The following is a 20,082-nucleotide window of genomic DNA, read 5'->3' as shown; positions in this document are numbered from 1 at the left end:
TTCGAAGATTCCATTAGATAGTGGAATCATCCACAAGTTTCGTATGCGTGAGCACATTGCTACTAGAGGTAGTTCATCAACTGCACCTCAACCACTGTGGCATACCCAAAATCTTTTTATGCCTTAGTGAATAGAAAGGCTTGAGCATCATTTGGACCATCAGGTAGAGTGCTTCAAAGCCATTAAGTTGATGATGAGGGCATATGCTGAGCATGTTAGCATGGACTTGGTTACTTTTCTCAAATTGCCCATCAATCCCATTTAAGATGAGGATGACAATGTTGTTGCAGAAGAAGATGATGATTGACTTTGTTCATAAGCTTAGGAGAGTTTCTCTTTCTTTACTTTCATTAATATTGAGGACAATATTAACTTTAAGTTTCAAGGGGACATTTGAACTTTTTATATTTTTATGCTTTATTTATTTATGTATTTTCTTTTATTTTCTTTGCCTGTTAAGTTATGAATGTGTGAAACATGAAACTAGAGTAACTGCACCATGAAATTGACTTACCCATCCAATGATGAAATCTAGTTGTCTTGCTGTTCTTGTACTTTTAGTAAGCATGAATAGAGTTGAAGTAGTAAGTTGAATTCTTATGTGTAACAACATTATAGGATGAAATTTCCACAATTGAGCACTTCATCTCTTACATTGAGTTATTATGTACATTTAGAAAATGATTATGTGAATGTGAATTCTTATATTAGGCTTGAAATTTTAGAATTTGTTTTATCTTTTCTTGAGGCAAAATCTTAGGAGACACTTAACTAGGAAATGACTTAGGCCATTGTTGGATCGATTGATCCTTTCGAGCTAACCTAATTAAAGATTATCCCTAGTATACCCCCTTGAGCCAAGAAATTTTTCCTTTTCGTTGTCAACCATAAACAAGTGAGTTGAGCCTTTAAGTAACGTTTCCAACTTTACACTTGTCATTCCTAAGCATGTACATTGTTTTAGGAAATATATTGCATATTTTATGAAAAGGTGGACAAGATGAATATATATATATATGTATAATTTCTGAATTTGATATGAAGCACTCATCCCACTATCATTGAAAGAAACAAGTTTGGGGTGATGAATTGAGAATAAAAAAAATATGCTTAATGAATGAAGAGTGAAATGAAAGACAAAAGTGAACTTGGTGGAAAAAAAATAAGGCTATATAGGTCCTAGAACAATTATGTGCCTAAGGAAACTTGAGCTACAAAGTATCTTATATCTTACCTTGACCTTAGCCATACATTACAAGCTGAATAAAGTATTAAGGATCCAAGTTGAGTATGAGCTTACATTAGTGGAGAGAGAGGTGAAAAGCAAACTTATGAAATTCTAAGCTAGTTTAAGGTTTGCATGAGCATAAACCTATCTAAAGTGCATGATATTCATTATGAGAGATTACACATACACACGCAAAAATTCATCTGAAAGATGAGCTTACATTTGAAGGAAATGTAAACTTAAACAATATTTATGCTTTACTTGAGTTGGGAAAACAAGACAATTGATGAGGAAATTAAAGGTGATCAATGAATTGGTGTGATCTCTTAGTTGATGTTTTCATCCGAGCTACTTCATTTTCTTTATTTTAGTTTTACTTGAGGACTAGCAAAAAGCTAAGTTTGGGGGTGCGATAACTCTATTATATAGAGTTATTTAGCTACATTTTGGGATAATAAATAGTCAAGTTCTTATGTTTTGAGTCAAGTTTAGATAGTTTTTATGTTTTTAGTTAATTATTTCAAAGCATGTTGATGTACTTTAATTTTATTATTTTAACTCAAATTCATGTTGAAAGTCTCCATTTAAGTCAATGCTGATTTTGTCTTTGATATTGTATGTTCATATCTGCTTAAAGTTGAATGTTGGTGTACAAGGCAAGGGAGACCAAGTGCATACTCCTACTAAACATCCCATGGTTTTTTTGTCATAACTTGATCTAAAAAGTTTCATTTTATGTGATTCTTGAACCATTGCAAAGCTGAGAGGCAAACCTACAACTTTCATGTTTACCATTTCACCCAGATCAGCCTTGACGTTGCATAAAATTGCATTGCAAGATCAGGTACTGCAGCAGACTAGAAGAAGGAAGCACAAGAGTTAGTAACGTCGCGGCCTTGAAGAGCTCAAGGCTGCAATGCCCAAGGGAGAGGCAATGCTTCCATACAAAAACCCAAGACCTCAACACCACAGCACCCAAGGAGGAGTGCCATGTCACCTGATGGAAAGCAAGCAAAAAAATATGTAAGTCACGAGCGCCGTGGTACCCATGGAGCAAGGCCGTGGCACTTTGAAATGGATTAAGTGATTGTAGCCAATTGGGAATTTATTTTTTAAGGCTTTTTGGAGGCTATAAATATGTGATTTTTAGTAACTGAAAAAGGGAGGTTCAAAGAGGCAATGAACACCAGTTTTTGAAAGAAAGGAAAAGGGTTTCAAAAGAGAAATGAGAAGAAATCAAAGGAATAAAGAATCAAGAATCGACAGAGGATTTATTTTTCTTTACTCTTCATTTCTTTCTTGTTATTTTGTCGTAGCAATGATCTTTTCTCTTGATTTAATTATGTCTATTGTAAATATAATGATGAACTAATTTTGTTTTCTAGGATTATGGGATATTTCATTATGTAGATTAATTATTTGATTTTTTCTTGCTTAGTGTTAATAGAAATCATGTAGTTTATTCAATTCTGCACTTAATGCTTTTCACTACCTAATCACTAGTTGAAATGTAGTGGGTCTCTAAATGGAACTTGACAGAGGGAGTTTAGAATAGACCATAATTTTGAATAGTCTTCGTTCGATTCATTTCGAAGTTAGGTGATAGTTTTGTGCTTAGGATAAACATATACCTAATCACCTTAGGCAGCCACATTAGAACATGAACTTAATTAACTTTTTCTAATTAATCTGTATGTACATATGGGATTAATTTAGAAAAAATACGTGTGCATGATCTCGATAGATGACGTGTACATAATTTGGATTCTAGGTTAGCCATGTACTCCATTAATCTAAGTTAAGGAAATGATTTAAATTAGACAAAATTTTGAAAGACACCATAATCCTAGGTTTTGAATAAATATTTCTTTTAGTGACATTTTGGGCTCCGTTAATTATTTTATTAATCAATTATTTTTAATTTAATTGATCCTTTGAAATCAAAAGCTTGGATGAGATTATTTTGTTAGAAGTTTAGTACTCAATAAAAATAGGTACAAATCTCTGTGAAAAATTATACTTGACTTACTTTATATTATTTGTACGACCATGTGCACTTGCGTGTATTAACTCTACCAACAATATATATAAATTTTAAACAAATTCAGTTTGAGAAACAAACTTAAAATTTTACAATTTCAAAACAATAATGAATTTAATGTTAACAAATCCAAATCCAAAATGACATGATTTTTCTTTGATCCAAAATTAATGTGAAACAAATCTAAATTTCTATGGATTTTGTTTAGTAGAAACAAATCTTCATACAAAATAATCTACATCAGTCTCTTCATTCTAAGGTGAAGTTAGAAATTTCTCTTTGAAACTCAACAAAAACAATTTATACTTTATTATAATTATTAATAGTCAAAAACTTTTCAATTAAAATGATCATAAAAATTAAACTAAATTCAAAGAAATTGTAATGTAATCGAAATGTAAATAGTAACATCATTATGTCAAAATATGAATTTATTTTATTAAGTAAAAAATAATATTAAATATTACATATGAATGATTAAATAAAAGTCAAAATCTAACTAATAATTTTTTTTAACAAAATAGAATAAACTTTAAAAAGTTTAAAAAATACTAAAGATAGATAGGAATTTAAAAAAGGAAAGTTACATGTGAACTTGATTTGGTATACAAAAGATGCACCATCTAAATTTTCTTTAATTAATGTATTTTTTATATCTTTAAATAATTAGTGTCAACGTATTTATTAATAAGGTGTGTGAAAGTGTGTAGTGAAACAAATGAAGGTTGTGTGGATCCCTCTTTCAGTAGGGTGGTTGAAATTTAATGTGAATGGTGCATACTTGAGTGGCTTTAGTCAAGCTAGAATTGGAGGAGTTTTTGGTAACAATTTAGGTGAGACAAATGCTAAATTTTTTAAGTTGATTGGAATAGGAGAATCTAATTTGGTAGAATTATTAGCAATTCATGAAGGTGGCGTTCGGTAACCTAATCTATTTTATTTTTTTTCTAAGTAAAAACAAAATCATTATTTCAATTTTTTTCTTAGAAAAACAGAAATAAAACATGTTTGGTAATATTTCTGTTAGAAGAAACTTTTAAAAATGAAAACATGAAAACATGTTTAGTAATATCATATATTTGTTTTCGTTATATACTAACTTAAAAAAATATAGCAAAATAAAAAACAATTAAACCATATAAATCATCCAATATGCAAAATACCATTCCTGTAATTGTTTTACCAAGTTCAAAACTTACACCAAGAGGTAAGAATACAACCAAAGACATAAGATTTAAAGTAAAAATTTAAAATTAGAATAATGACTTTCAAAATTAACATTTAAACAATCATTTGTCATAGACACTCGCCCAAATCTGAATGGCAATCTCATCTCTCACATGGGCCATTTGGCAAAATAGACTACGAGATTAATCAATGTCAACGGGATTTTGTGAACTGCTATTACCAACATGGCTTTCGCCTTTCGCTATCATGGCTTCATTAGCATAGTGATCAAAAAATTGATCACTTCATCCATTCATTTGAATAAAGTTGTGAACTACACAACATGCAGCTAAAAGATACTTCTGGGTCTTCATTGGATATGGAAGCATTTTCTTTATGAGCCTTTAGCACTCTAAAGCATTGCCCTATGACATTACACAACGATGAATGATGATAGCTAAATAGTTCTTCCTTTCCTTGTGGTTCCTAACCAATGCTACGAAAATCATTCAAGTGATATCTCTCTCCATGAATAGGTGCTAAAAACCCTGACATATTCGTGAATATGGAATCAACAGGATAATATTTATTTATTTAAAAGAAAAACCAAAAAATCTCCATGTAATGCTTTATTAGGAAAAAAAATAAATAACACATAACTTTAGATATCTCCTTATGGCAATGGAAATTTATTTTTTGAAAATTTATTTTCTGAATTGTACAGAAAAAAAAGGATTTAAGGTGTGTCTTTGGAAGAGAGTGAGAGAAATAAAGAAAAAAAAAAAGGAAAGAGAGGTGGTTTGGTGTTGGTCTAATTGGGGATGAGGTGGTTCAACGTGTTGTTTTTGTTTTGAAAATAGAAGCAAAAAATGTAAAACACATTTTTTGTGTTTGTGTTTTTTCCACCAATTTCAAAATGTTTTCAAAATAGAAAAAACAAAAACATGGTTACCAAACATGTTTTTTGTTTGTGTTTTCATAATTCTACAAACAAAAACAATAAAAAAAACAGCAAACATCTACGTTACCAAACGAGGTCAAAGGTTTTCCATTTTCACTTCATGCATTTGAAATAATTTGTCAAAGATCTAGATCGAAAGTGATTGTGTTGTGGTCCAACAATCATGAAGAGGCTCCATGGAAATATAGACAGTTGATCATAAACATGGAAAGATTACAAGAGACATTGAATTGTTAAAAGATTACTCATGTACTAGGTGAGGCTAATGAAGTGGCTAATAATCTTGTTAAGGAGTGGTTGATAATTTTTATCCAAATTAATGAATAATTTTGATTGCTGCCTAAGTGGACTCTAATTAAATGAGATGGTGTAAATTAGAATCAGTTGGATTCTACTCGGATGTAAAGGGATAAATCAAAGTTAGTTGTGGAGTAGGACTTTTATTTTGATAGAGTCATGATTTTTAAAGCATTTAACCTAGATAGGAATTTAACTTGCGGTTTTGGTAAATTGATTTAAATGTGACCTCCACCCCTCAATTTTTAATTTTTTTAGTTTTAAGTTTATAAAATTAAAAATATATAACTTCGCCACCCCTAAATAACTCAAATGAATTGTTTTGGAGTAATGGTAAGGAGCTTAAATTAAATTTTGAAAGACCTAAGTTCAATCCATTCTAGGCCCAAATTTTGAAATTTTTATCCCATTTTTCCTTTTTTTTTCTTTTTTCTTTTTTTATTTGATAAAAAAGAATATGATTAAAATATTTAGAAATTTTCAATAATCTTATCTTACTTTTTTAAATTAAATAGGTACAAAGCCATGATTAATTCAAAAATTAATTTTTACTTCAAGAAAATATCTTGGTAAGACAATGTTGACCTTCTCGTTCCTAACATGTCAACTGTGAATGTCCATAATCCTCATCCAAAAATTTCCAATCCTTTAGAACATGAATCTCTTATTTTAAATCTCACTCTACTAAGTTTACCAATGCTGAACTTAAAGAATTTGATGATTTTTCTTTAAAGAGTGATCAAAGATTACATAAGCCCATAAGTGATTACCTAGTAAACCAAAGGGATGTAATACGCAAAACTTATCTTAGGCTTGGTCCATATAAAGGGATTCCACAAAATGGTGTTTATCTAGCAGATGAAAATAATAGTTGACAGTTTGTTTATGCTTGATTTAAGTTGCATCTTGATTGGTTGGAATATTCTCCAACAAAAGATAGAGGATATTGTCTTCCATGCTTTCTATTTGCTAAGCCATCTAGTCATTTTGTGTCAAGCCCAACTCTATAAAATATTTGCCATGTCATTCATGTGCTTGATAATATGTTTGCATACTTGGAAAGCCTCGAAAAATCGTTAAAAGTCGGTAGTGAACCTAGTAGTACAACTAAGCTGAATTAAACCTCGAACTAGTTCAAATAGAGATTTTAAGATGAAATTGAGAATTTTAAAAACCCAGAATGACTTAATATGGTGATTCGAAGTTCGAGGATTGATTTAGAGTCAAATTGGAATTTTCATGACGTAAGGGCAAAATGGTCATTTTGCCACCCAAGGGCAAAATTGGAATTTTACACCACTCAACACTTGTCATGATAATTGAGATATTTTATGTGGTGGTGAAAGAAAGCTTAGTTATTAAGTGTTAAACATGGACCAATGGAAAAGTGACAAGTAGCAAGCTTTCATTTCTTTATAATTTACATTAAAAATCAGAACATGACTCTCCCATTTCACTCCCATATGTTCAACCTCACCAAGGAGAAGAGGAAAGAAAGAAAGAACAAAACCTTAGTTAGAAAAATTCAAGAGAAAATTTTGGAATTTCAAGGAATCAAGTGACAAAAGGTGGTGAGTCTTCTAACAAGGGTAAAGACATTGTGCCAGAGGACTAAGAATATGAGTATTTCGAACTCCCGATATTGTGAGTAACCTTATTATCATCTTAATTATCTAAAGTAGTTTTTATTCGTTTTTGTGATTTTATAGAAAAATGAGTTTAAATAGTAAATCCTTATGTTTTATAAGTAAAATGTGATTAAATGAAATGAGTTTTATAAATCATTTTGAAATTGAATGATGATTTTAGAAATTGAGTAATTGGAGACTATTTGTTTGTGTTGTAAATTTATGGTTTGAGTTGAATGGCTTATGGTGATATTAGCATGAATGGCTGAATTGAAAATTGTGTTGAAATTGTATGAACTGTTTGTTTTGCCTTGACAGGCTGGGTAGTAATATAATTGCCGTGTCATGCTGTCGAAACTTTTATTGATTTGGTGGGATATCGATTAGCTTACTGCAGTGGACGGGTTTCTGTGGACTAGCCTATTAGAGGGGCACGGTAAACCCCGTTATATTTTACCTCAGTACAAGAGGCGCGGAGGGTAACTCTTGAGGTAAAGCTTTAGAGTTCACTACACGCTAAACCACCACGTAAGAGTGAACTCAACCAACGCCAAGGAACGGCTATGCTTTTAAACGTAAAAATGTGTTTTATGCATATATGAACTTTTGTTTAACAGCTTTGGCGGACTCGGTTGGATGCCCCAGCCAAGGTATCCCCAGGAATAAGTTTTGGCACGAGCTAAATTTTTAAGAAATTCATAAGCCATGTTGATTATTTGAGTGAAATGAATTCATTTTGTTTAGTTGAAATGAGTTTGAAACGTTATGAATAATAGTACGATGAACTATTTTAAGTTGTCTCTATTTACTTGGTTTTAGATATTTTAGATGATGTTTGTTTACTCACTGAGTTTATATAAACTCACTACCCTCCTTTCCACTCATTCCAGGCTCAGGATAGTCTATAGATAGCTGATTTCGTCAAGAGCTACAATTGGATTTGCATCCTAAAAAATCGTAAGTTCGCAGCCTTTGTTACTTTTGGTCATTCGGGGGGGGCCACATGTCATTGTAAATTAAATTACACACTCTGGCTCACTGTGTTACTGTATGTATGAATTTTATTTTGCTTTTACGCTACAAAAATTATTTACGGATATCTCTATAAATATTGTTTCATAAGAAAATGGAATATTTTATTTAATATTTTTGTTTTATTCTAAAGCTATCATTTCACTTTAAATGAATGTTTTAGACATCTAAACTTATTTTTGGTTATGAATATGTATCTTTCACTCATATACTACATTTTTATATGGTTTCAAAATTTTTGAGAAAAAATGACCAAAATACCCCTGTGAGCCGAAAATTTTTTTTATTGTTTTGGTTTGAAAATAGCTTATAATCTTTTAAAAATATGATATTAGCAACTGTTGCTCGCAGGGGAGGTGAGAAAACTGATATTAAAGCCTTGCGGGGTTTCGATTGGCATTCCGAGTAATGAATGTCTATTAGGACATCGCGACTGTTGTCACGGGCTCGAAGAGAGTACTGGGTCATGACATTTCGGATCAACTACTTTTATGGTTGAGCATTTTTGACATTGGAGAAAAGTCAACATGAGGAATGATTGTCCTTTCCTAAACCATGAAGGAAAGCATCCAAATTCTACACATAAGAAAGCTAAGGAGTGTTGTTGTGATTTAATGAATGCATTTCAGAATATGTTGGTGTATTTTCAAAATCAAAGGTTATATCACACAATGAAAAGCTATTTTAGCTCAAAGGTTATGTCACACAAAGTGACATAGTGTGTCTATTGGATTATAGGTAGGTTTTCATGTGAACGGTTATGTCTCTTGGTAAAATGATATCTAAAAGTTATGAGACAAATTGAAAAGACACCATAGCTCAAAAGTTAAATATAGAAAGTTATTATTTCAAATTATAACTCAAAGATTATATTTTATGGAATGAATAATTGTCTTTTCATACGATGATTATTGAAACAATACCTTTATCTAAAAGTTGTGTCTAGCAAAATGTAAAGATGCCTTTTAGACAAAATGGTGCCTTAATGAAAGGGTTGTGTCCTTGAAGAAGAGACACTTATAAGCCTATATAAAGGGCTTGTTGCCAACCATTTTGACACATCAAAATCAAAAACAAAACGAGTGCAGAAATATCAAAAGCAAGAAAAGTGTTGTGTTCTATTAACATAAACACTTAAGTTCCCATCAACTACAAAAGCGTCCAAATTCCTTAAAATCTACTTGCTGCAGAAAGTAGGCTCTAAGGCCAAACAACTTTGCAAACTCTCAGGTGTATCTGGCGGTCTACTCTCGTAAAGTGCAAAACGAAGTTAGACGTTGGCTTCATTGTATCCTTAAGGCTATTCGCATTATTCCCTTTTGCATACCGAGTTGTGGAGGTGAAATAAGTCTTAAAGATAGCGTCCATTGAAAGGCTCACCTTGAAGTTAATTTTGTCTGTTCTTGAATTCCATCTAAACCCCATTTGAATCAATAGAATATTTAGAAGGTTGTTGGCAAACAAAAGTCCGAAAAACTTTTGAAAAATCGATTACAACTCCAAGTTTCAATTGATGCTGCTAAGTTGTGGGCGTTTCAAGGTATTGCTTTAAAGCTCACAATGAACGTAAGGATTCAATTAATCGTGGAAATTTTATTGAAATCATAAAATAGATTGCTTCTAACAGTGAGGAAGTAGCTTCAATTGTCTTGGATAATGCCCTTCAAAATGCCTCTTATATCTCTTGTGATTCAAAAAGAGATTTTGGCCCTTTATGCAAGCAAAATCCAAAGTTTCATTCGAGAAGAAATTGGTGATTCAAAATTTTGTATTCTTGCAGATGAATCATGAGATGATGCAAAAAGAGAGCAAATCGCTATTGTCGTAAGATTTGTTGATAAAGAAGGCTTCATTCTAGAGAGGTTTTTTTATTTAGTTCATGCGGAGAAACCTAATGCTTCTACTTTGAAGGAGAAAATTTGTAGTGTGCATGCTTTTCATAATCTTAGCATCCAAAATATCTAAGGGCAAGGATATGTTGGACCTAATAATGTCACAACCCGAAACTCCTATCCAGCCCCGTGATAATCGTCGCGACGTCCCGATAAACATTCATTACCTAGAATGTCAATCGAAACCTCACAAGGCTTAACATCAGTTTTTCTCGCTTTCCCTATGAGTATTAGTCACTAAAATTATGTTTTGAGAGATTATAAACTATTTCCAAATCAAAACAATAGAAAAACAATTTTTTTCTCACGGGGGCATTTTGGTCATTTTTCCTCAAAAATCTTGAAAGCCTCTAAAAATGTAGTATGCTGGTGCAAAACACATATTTCATAATCAAAAATAAATTTGGATGTCTAAAACATTCGTTTAAAATGAAATCATGACTATTAGAATAAAATAAAAATATTGAATAAAATATTCAATTTTCTCATAAAACAATATTTTTAGAACACTGCATAAATAATTTTTACAGCGTAAAAGCAAAATAAATTCATATATATCGTAACACAGTAAGCCAGAGTATTTAATTTAATTTACAGTATCAAGTGGGCCATCGAACAACCAAAAGTAAGAAAAATTGTGAACCTATAGTTTAGAGGATGCAAATCCAATGGTGGTCCTCGATAAAATCAGATACTAGTGAATGGGTGAAAAGGAGGGTGGTGAAATTATATAATCTCAGTGAGTAAACAGATACCATCTAAAATATCTAAAGCCGAGCAAATGGAGACAGATAAAACAATTTAATATACTATAATTCATTACCTTTCAACTCATTTCAATCAAATAAAATCAATTCATATAAATTGAGTAATCATCATGGTTTATGAATCTCTTAAAACTTTGACTCGTGCCAAAAATCATTTTCATACCCAGTTATCAAGGATGCCTTGATCGAGGGCTATCCCAACCGAGTCCGCCAAGGCTATTAAAAAGTTATGTACGCATAAATCATGTTTTTATTTTAAAAACATAGTCGTTCCTTGGCGTTAGCGAAGTTCATCATCACGAGGTGGTTTGGCGTGAAGTGAACTCTAAAGTTATACCTCGGGAGTTACCCTACTTGCCTCTCCAATCAAGGTAAAATATGACCAGGTTCCGTGCCCCTCTAATAGGTTGGTCCACAAAACCAGCCCATTGCAACAAACTAAACCCACCATACAATAAAAATTCAACAGCATGATATGGCAATTTTATCATTATCCAGCCTATCAAGGCAAACAATAGTTTATACATTTCAACACAAATACCAATTCAGCCATTCATGCCAATATTGTCATAAGCCAATCAATTATAACCATAAATTCACAATACATCAAATGGTCTCCAATTACTCTATTTGCAAAGCCATCATTTAATTTTAAAATAATTTTATGAAATCATTTTATTTAAACCCATTTTGTTTATAAAGCCTAAAAATTTACCATTTAAACTCATCCATAAAATCACAAAATCGGATAAAAACCACTCTAGATAATTAAGACGATAGTAAGGTTACTCACAATGTTTAGAGTGCGGATTTTAGAAGTACTCTGACTATTGGTCCTCGGATGCAATTTCCTTGTCTTTATCGGAGGACTAACCACCTTGACATAGTACAAAATCGAGAAACGTACTACATTGGTACTAAATCGAAATTAAACTAATTTAGACTACTAATGCTTGATATGGAATGCAAAATGCACGGGTAACCATCTAAACCCGGTATTGGCCTAATTTGTCTTATCACCCGATTAATTGGCCAACGCGTCCAATTTAGCTCCAAATTGCTCCATTTCTTTTCCAATACCTTAATTCACCAAACATAAGTCAAATAACCTAAAATTTGGAAAAACCATCTTCACTTTTCTTCTTAGAATTTTCGGTCAATAATGGTGCATTAACACCGTGATTTTTCCTACTACTTTTTCACACCATAATTCATCATTTTTTAACCAATTCTCTTAACATAAAAAATCAAATTCATCCTCACTCAATACAAGGTAGGTTCAGCCATTGATGGGTGATGGGGAAAATGAATTCTTTTCTTGTTGTTTTGCTTCTAGACATGGTAAACTAACTAAAAACACTAACATAACTTGAAATCAAATCAATCCAACATCATTCTCTCTCCATACCCATTCGGCTAGCCATGAATTCACCATGAAAACATGAAATTTAACCATGAAAAATAAGGAGAAATGCTTAAGGAAAATAGATTTCAAGTTTAAATTAAGAAATCCTACCTTTTTCCACTTGTTTTCCTTGATTTTCCACACTTTTTCTCTTGAAATTCTCCACCTAAGGTTTGTTCTTTCTTTGTTTCCCTCTTTTCCTTGCTTGGCCAAATATTTGGAGAGAAGTGAGAGGTTTATAGGCTGATTTTTAAAGGAAATAATAAAATATTTTAAGCTTGACAAGTGCCATTTTATTATTGGTCCATTTTTAAAACTTTAAAAATTTAAACTTTTTATCTCCACCACATATATTTTCACTTATCCATAACATAAAAAGTCAATGGATGAATTCTATGAGCATGACAAGTGTTGGGTGTGTAAAATTACCATTTTGCCCTTGGGGTGGCAAAATGACTATTTTGCCCCAATCCTCGGAAAACACCAAAATTAAAATTCTTCACTTCTCAAACTCAAATTATACCCCAAATGATCAATCTTACTCTAAAATTTCATCTAACTCTCACATCTTAACCTCGGGTGGCGAAATGACCATTTTGCCCCCGGATCATGAAAATTCCAATTTGACTCCAAATCGATTCTCGAACTCCAAATCACCATCTTAAGTCATTCTGAGGTTTTAAAATTCTCAATTTCATCTTAAAATCTCTATTTAAACTAGTTCAAGGCTTAAATCAACTTAGTTGTACCATTTGGTACATTGTCGTCTTTTAACGATTTCTGAGGTACCTAAGTAAGCAAATATGCATTCTTATGTAAGAATGACATAATAAACATATTGAAGAGTCAGGCTTGACAAATAATATGTGAGGTGAATGGATTGCGAGCATTATTTTTGAAAAATTGCCCATTTGCTTATTACATTCATTGTTTTGCTCATCGACCACAAGTAATATTGGTAGTGGCATGCAAAAATGTTATTCCCGTTGACCATTTTTTCTCCCATTTGGCTCCATTATTAATGTTGTTGATTCCTTTGCAAAAAGAAAGGATCATTTGCAAATTGCTCATGCAATTGAGATTGTAGTGTTGGTTTCTACTAATGAGCTTGAAATTGGAAAAGGAAGAAATCAAGTTGGCTCATTAAAAAGGGTGGGTGATACACGGTGGGGCTCTCATTTGAGGTCTCTTTATAGCTTACTTGATTTGTGGAATCCGACTCTCAAAGTTCTAAGTGAGATAATTAATAAAGTGGCACCTCATCCCAAAGGGCCTTAATTGATGGAGCTTATGATTTGATGACCACATTTGAATTTGTTTTATTCTGCATCTTATGATAGAGATTTTGGAAAAGGCAGATAATTTATATGGACTTCTTCAACGTAAATTACAAGCAATTGTTAACGCAATGAATTTTTTTTTTTTTTGAAGGGCATTAATGCAATGAATTTAGTAACTACAACAATGAAAGTTATCCAAACCTTTAGAGATAATGGGTGGGATGTTTTGTTCCAAGAAGTCAAGTCTTTTTGTGAGAAACATGAGATAAAAATTCCTTGTATGAATTGTCCTCGTCAATCAAGTAGAGGTCAAGTACTGAAAGGTGAGCAAATTCTGATGATGCATCATTATAGGATTGATTTATTCATTGGTACTATAGATTAAGTGCTATAGGATATGAATAGTAGATTTAAAAAAGATACAATGGAGTTGCTTGTTCTCAGCTCATATTTGGATCCTAAAGATGGATTTAAATTATTCAAGATTAATGACATCTGCAAGCTTGCTCAAAAGTTCTATCTTGATGACTTCACTCATCAAGAAAAACTGCATATGAAATATGAATTGGAGCATTTTGAACTTGATATTAGGCGAGATCTATGTTTGCAAAGTGTTTCAAATCTTTCAGAGCTATGCCAGTTAATGTCAAAGATAGAAAAATCAGTTGTATATCCTCTCCTAGATCGTTTCGTTCGACTTATATTAACTCTTCTAATTTCTACAGCAATTACAGAACGTGCATTTTTAGCCATGAAAATTGTAAAGACGAGGTTGCATAATAAGATGGAAGATGATTTTATCGCCATTTCACTTATCCTTTACATTGAGAAAGAGTTTGCCAAGACCATTGACATGGATTTAATCATCAATGAATTTGAAAGTATGAAAGCACGCCGAATATAGCTTACTATGCCTAATGTGAAAATCTAATGTTAATTTTTTTGCTGTTTTATGTTTATTTATTTTGATGAATCCAAAAAATTATATTTAAATTGCTAATAAAAATTTATGTTATAACTTAGTTTTATTTCAGAAACTATTAATTTTTTACTACGAACTGAAGTATTGACTCGATCTATGATTTTGAATGATTACTCTTCACTCTTCATACAAAATCTTGAATCCGCCACCAAGGACAGTGGTGATATTTATGTGAATGGGGTTCGGACATTCTGCTATTGTGTGGTCAGATAGTATTAATGTGCCAGATCTCTTTTAATTAAGTTGAATTGAGACCCTCTGTTTTATTCATCTGGTACATGGTGCGATGCGGACAGACTAATTTTCGCCTGATGTCAAAGCTCGGACATCCGTCTATGCGCTGTCGGCTACGGGTTAATTAGATGACAAATTATTTTAGTTGTAATTCCTGTCTTCATTTTAAGTTCCTCTAATGCCAATGAGATGTGAAATCTAATGATAGCTTTGTTAAGCTAAGGTACATATTGGGTAATTGAAATTGAATTTATCTGAATCGAAACTTATTGTTCATCACCTGAAGGGCACATGCATATTTTTTTTCTCTTTATTTTTCAAGTACAATAACAGCTTAATTGATGAATCAGATATTTTCAAGTGGTTATCATTTAGCTTAATTGATGAACGAAATTTTGTGTTCCAACTACCTTTGGTTGTCAGTAATAAAAATTTATGCATATAGACTTCATAATTTTCGTTTCTAGCTCTTCGAAAGTTTTAATGTTTCATTCCTTGTCATTTAGGCTTTGGTATTGCATGTTTATAACATGACAGATCTGACCCATTTGCTGTTATCTATTGTTTCAGATTTGTCACACTTACTTTTAAATTGTAGTTACAATCTTTAGAAATTAGAGTCAAATTATACAATTAATTCTTATACTCTAATAAATTTAATTTTTATACAATAATTTATAAAAATTGATTTTTTATAATTTTTAAAATTGACAATATTAATCCAATCATTAATAATGTTAATATTTTTTTATTTTTTTCATTGACATTATATTTAATTATGATGTTACATTATTGTTAATATGATATTTAATTGTATTAATGTAACACTAGATCTGATGATGTAACATTAAATTTAATGATGTAAAATCCAAAAATGATATAACGATTATGTATGTAAACAATAATCATAACATCATTCTTGAATGCCACATTAATACAATCTAATATCATGTCACCATAGATGAAAAACTTTTAACATTACTAATGCAAAGATTGACATTGTTAATTTCAAAAAAAGGTATAGAAACTCACTTTTTATGAATTATTATACAAAAATTAAATCCATACACCAGTTGCATAATTTTACCAATTTCTATAGCTGGCTGCAAAACTTAAAACATACTGATACATAAAATCAACTGCATATGCTTTGACACCATCAGAACCTTGCATTTCATCCTATACTTGCTATCAGAAATATATGCAGTTTTCTTATGACAGAAAAACCTTCATTGCCCAGAGGCAGCTCTTACACCATACAAGTAGCAACCAATCATAACCAGTACACTATAATGCCCCATTAGGAGAAACTCAGGCCTCAAATGCAAAAAACATAACCATAAAAGGGTTAATCAACCTGTCGCCATGGAGTTCATCCGAGTAACTATTTCCTAGAGAATAGATTTGATTCTCAACTCTCCAGCTCACAATAAATTAATTCTATATATTATGAAACGTAACAATCACAACACCAATATCATAAACAACCCAAAATATTTACCTTCATCCAAATAAAATTTTGTGAAAAGGCAGGAAATAGAAATTAGTTAGCAGAAACTTCCAAATCAAAAGCTCTTCCAACTGTTTGATGACAAATGCAAAGTACTATTACTGATGAAAAACCCGATCAATTCATAATCTCAAACATGGTAAACAAAACATAAAGTATAATCCCCAAAATATAAAATAAGAATTCTACCAACACTGATAGAGGATAACTACCAAGTTCTACAAAAGACAAATTAAAATTTTTTCAGAAATTTGTCTCAATAGAAAAAGCCAAGTACTTTCCCACCAACATTCTTTCTTCTGGCTTCTTCATGGTCCATGATTCCAGCAGATGTGGTGAGCACAATATATCCAAACTGCAATAAGAAAACACATAAAACTTACAACATAGCACTCTCATTTCAATTGAATAAACCTTCCCCGAACTAATGAAAATACGAACAAGACATGCCACTCAATAAAGAGGCAAAATAATGATTCGTAAATCAAAATTTGTTTCCACCTTCAAATGCATTCTGTTTCTTTCTTCCATCAAATTTCTTACAAAAACATTTCCATTAAAGAAATGAAACATCTTATGAAAACATTATACACAGATTTAAAATACCAAGAAGTTTCTAAGCTAACCTGTCTTGAAGGAAGTAACCTAGCAGTCCAACCCTCAATCTCTTTGACTCCTACATCAAAACGAGGACTGATCACACCGCACTTATTCAGCCTTCCATTCAGTTCAACCACAATTTTACCAGCTCTGTGATCGTCGACATACTCAAACTCTCCAATGTAACCTGCAAAGCAAATAAAAAAAGTTAACATATCAGCGTCTTCATATTACATTAGATCAAATTAACACTTGAAAAAGGGAAGAAATTATGGTCAAACCATGCTTCTGCATGACCAAAAGGAACTTGATGATCACTTTTGAGGAAGGCCTGATCATGACCTGTCGTTTGCCTCTCTTCTCCGCATTGTACATGCTTTTGAGTGCATCATTCAAGACGCTGACCCTCACCATCCTTCCAAATACAAGCTGCTGCTTATTTTACATTAAATAAGTGAGAAACAAGGGCTTATTTATAGTTTATAAAAAATCACAAACAATTCAATTATCATGACTATAAAAAAGAAGATCATCCTTGCATTCGTTTCTAGCAAACACTAATTTCCTCCCTGTGCCAAACCATCTTATTCGAATGAATACATAAAAGCAAAAGAATTTCATTCCAATCAAAACCCAAAATTTTATGCTAACCTAACATATTGCCTGTATGTTAAGGGAACCAAACCTTTTGAAACATCAGAATTAAGAAACGATTGATTCTTAACTTGCCGAGAAGCCCAAGATCAAGAAAAAAACATTCAATGAAACACAACGAAGAAGTTTGAAGTTCTAATCCTTGGATAAGAGATGAAAAAGAAACGAGCGTTTCTTACCTGAAAGCAAAAATGGCAGCCGTGTCTGGGTTGCTCGAGGAGAGAAGAAAAGGCGAAACTAGTTAGGGTTTCGGAGTTTTATTTGGTTTTTAAGGAAACAATTCATTTAGGGCTTGGGATTTGTGGGCCTTTAAAATCCCAATTACCCTCTTCGGCCTCAGAATAAAATAGAGATGTTTTTAATTTTTTTAATATTAACCCTCTTGGGATTTATGCTTAGTTAGGGAAAATAGAATAGTCATTTTTTCTTTATTTTTATTATTGAGATAAATCTATATTTGATTTAATAAAATAGTTATTTTTCAAAATAACCATTTCAAGAGAAGCTTGAATAGCCATTACTAAGGTCCCTCTTGGTAATAGCTATTCCAAATTATTGAGAATAAAAAAAAAACTGATTAGACAAATATATATTTTTACAATATAAAAAATTACCTTATAAAAAAATACTAAACTTTTTCTCTCTCTCTTCCTCACTCCTTCTATCTCTAAAGCACAAAAGACACAAAACTTTTTACTTTATTTTCAAAAAAAGGGAAATGAAAATATTTAAATATTATTTAATATATTAATATTATTTCACTATAATAAATATTATAAAGCATGTTACTTAATATTATTATTTGAATATAATAAATGTAATAAAGAATATTATTTAGCATTATTTAAATTTAATGAAGAATATATTTTATCTTTTAATATTAAATATTATTTAATTATAATAAAAGGTTTAATTATCTTCTAATATAAAATATTATTAAATTATAATAAAAATATGTTTGTATTTTGGTGAAAATATTATTTAATTATAGTAAAAGTTATTTTGATTTTATTGCTCAGAATATTTTTATCTTTTAACAAAATAAATTCATTAATTTTAATAAAGAGTATTTATTTCTCATCATAATTTATTTGTTTTTTAATTAAAAAATCTTTAAATTTTAATAAAGGGTATTTTTATCATTTACCCATTATTTCTTAACCATTCTTAAAATTATTCTTGCCAACCAAATAATGGAATAAGTAATAATAGCAATTTCTATCATATTCCATTCTCATGAACCAATCTACATAATAGTTATTCTTCCTCTATTCTATTCCTTTGAAATGGTTATTCTATTTTCATTCTATTCTTTCTAGTGAACCAAGCATGCTATAAATGGTTTATATATTTTTTTTAGGCTGATAAATATAAGTTATCACCTTATTATATACTAAAATTATATCCATTGAAGAAGTCAATGCTTTTCAAATTACACTTTCTATTTATAGTGTTTAAGTTTGATATTTGAAATTCAAAATTAAATATTTAATGTCTAAAAATCCAAATAAGCTCTGAAACTATATTGAAAAAGTCAATTTAACCCCTATTCTTTTATTGCATTCAAATAAACCCCTAAACTTTTATTTTGGGTCAAATAAACCCCTCTTACTAACTATTGACTAATTTCTGTTAGTTAACGATACAGCCAGCAATTTCTTATGCCACGTCATCTGTTACATGATATGTTGATGTGTCATCTTGATGATGTTAATACCACATGGCAAATGATGTGGCACAAAAAATTGTTAACTTGGAATTGGGTTTTTTCCTTTCTAAATGTCTAAAAATTATTAATTAGAGATTTGAAACAAAAAATTAAAAAAAAAACTAATTGTTTCAAACTAATTATCATCGTTTCTTAACTAATTGCCATCCATCCTTCTTAAAAAAAACCTAATCCAACCTTTTCAATTTAATTGAAACCATTGTTGTTCGACTAAAAGTTGATGTAAAAAAGTCCAAGAATACCTAAAAATAATTTTGAGAAAAGAAAGAGTAAAGGTAAGACACATAATGTTTATAATACTGAAACTAGCAAAGACACGCAATGTTGATCCACAAAAAAGGTCAAAATACCTCAACAGTCCTTGTACTCATACATTTTCTTCATTTTAATCTATTTACTCAAAATTGAAACAATTTACCCTCTTAAATTTGGAAATTGCTTCAATTTATTCTCTTTAACATTTTCCTTTCAAAATTACCTTTCACACAAGTGATGGCATTGTTGATGTGACGTTGACATAACACCGCTTGTTGATGTGGCATGTGAGGTGGATTGGAAATGTTGACGTGGCAGTGCCATATCACTTTGACATGTTGGTGTGGTAGTGCCACGTGGCATTGCTATGTTGATGTAGATATGCCACGTGGCATCTCAAGGAAGGCACCACATGTCACA

At 31.2% G+C, this 20,082-nt stretch overlaps 2 protein-coding genes across 2 annotated transcripts; one reads left to right on the top strand and one right to left on the bottom strand.

Annotated features, from left to right (window-relative positions):
• Positions 1-14,122: 14,122 nt before the first annotated feature.
• On the top strand, positions 14,123-14,602 carry LOC148760365 (uncharacterized). Its single transcript, XM_088810474.1, has one exon. The coding sequence runs from the start codon at positions 14,123-14,125 to the stop codon at positions 14,600-14,602; it is 480 nt and encodes a 159-aa protein (XP_088666600.1).
• Positions 14,603-16,498: 1,896 nt separating this feature from the next.
• Positions 16,499-17,989, bottom strand: LOC18586704 (small ribosomal subunit protein uS8z/uS8w). The gene is made up of 4 exons (XM_018128642.2): positions 17,858-17,989; positions 17,306-17,456; positions 17,051-17,211; positions 16,499-16,779 (listed from the first exon to the last, which is right to left on the bottom strand). Exons 2-4 carry the CDS (start codon positions 17,436-17,438, stop codon positions 16,681-16,683), a joined length of 393 nt encoding a protein of 130 aa, XP_017984131.1. The 5' UTR covers positions 17,439-17,456; positions 17,858-17,989; the 3' UTR covers positions 16,499-16,680.
• Positions 17,990-20,082: the final 2,093 nt, after the last annotated feature.

Source organism: Theobroma cacao, chromosome 10 (genome assembly GCF_053813885.1).
Source record: "Theobroma cacao isolate CCN51 chromosome 10, ASM5381388v1, whole genome shotgun sequence".
Taxonomy (NCBI): domain Eukaryota; kingdom Viridiplantae; phylum Streptophyta; class Magnoliopsida; order Malvales; family Malvaceae; genus Theobroma; species Theobroma cacao.
This window is presented reverse-complemented; position numbering and strand designations above follow the sequence as displayed.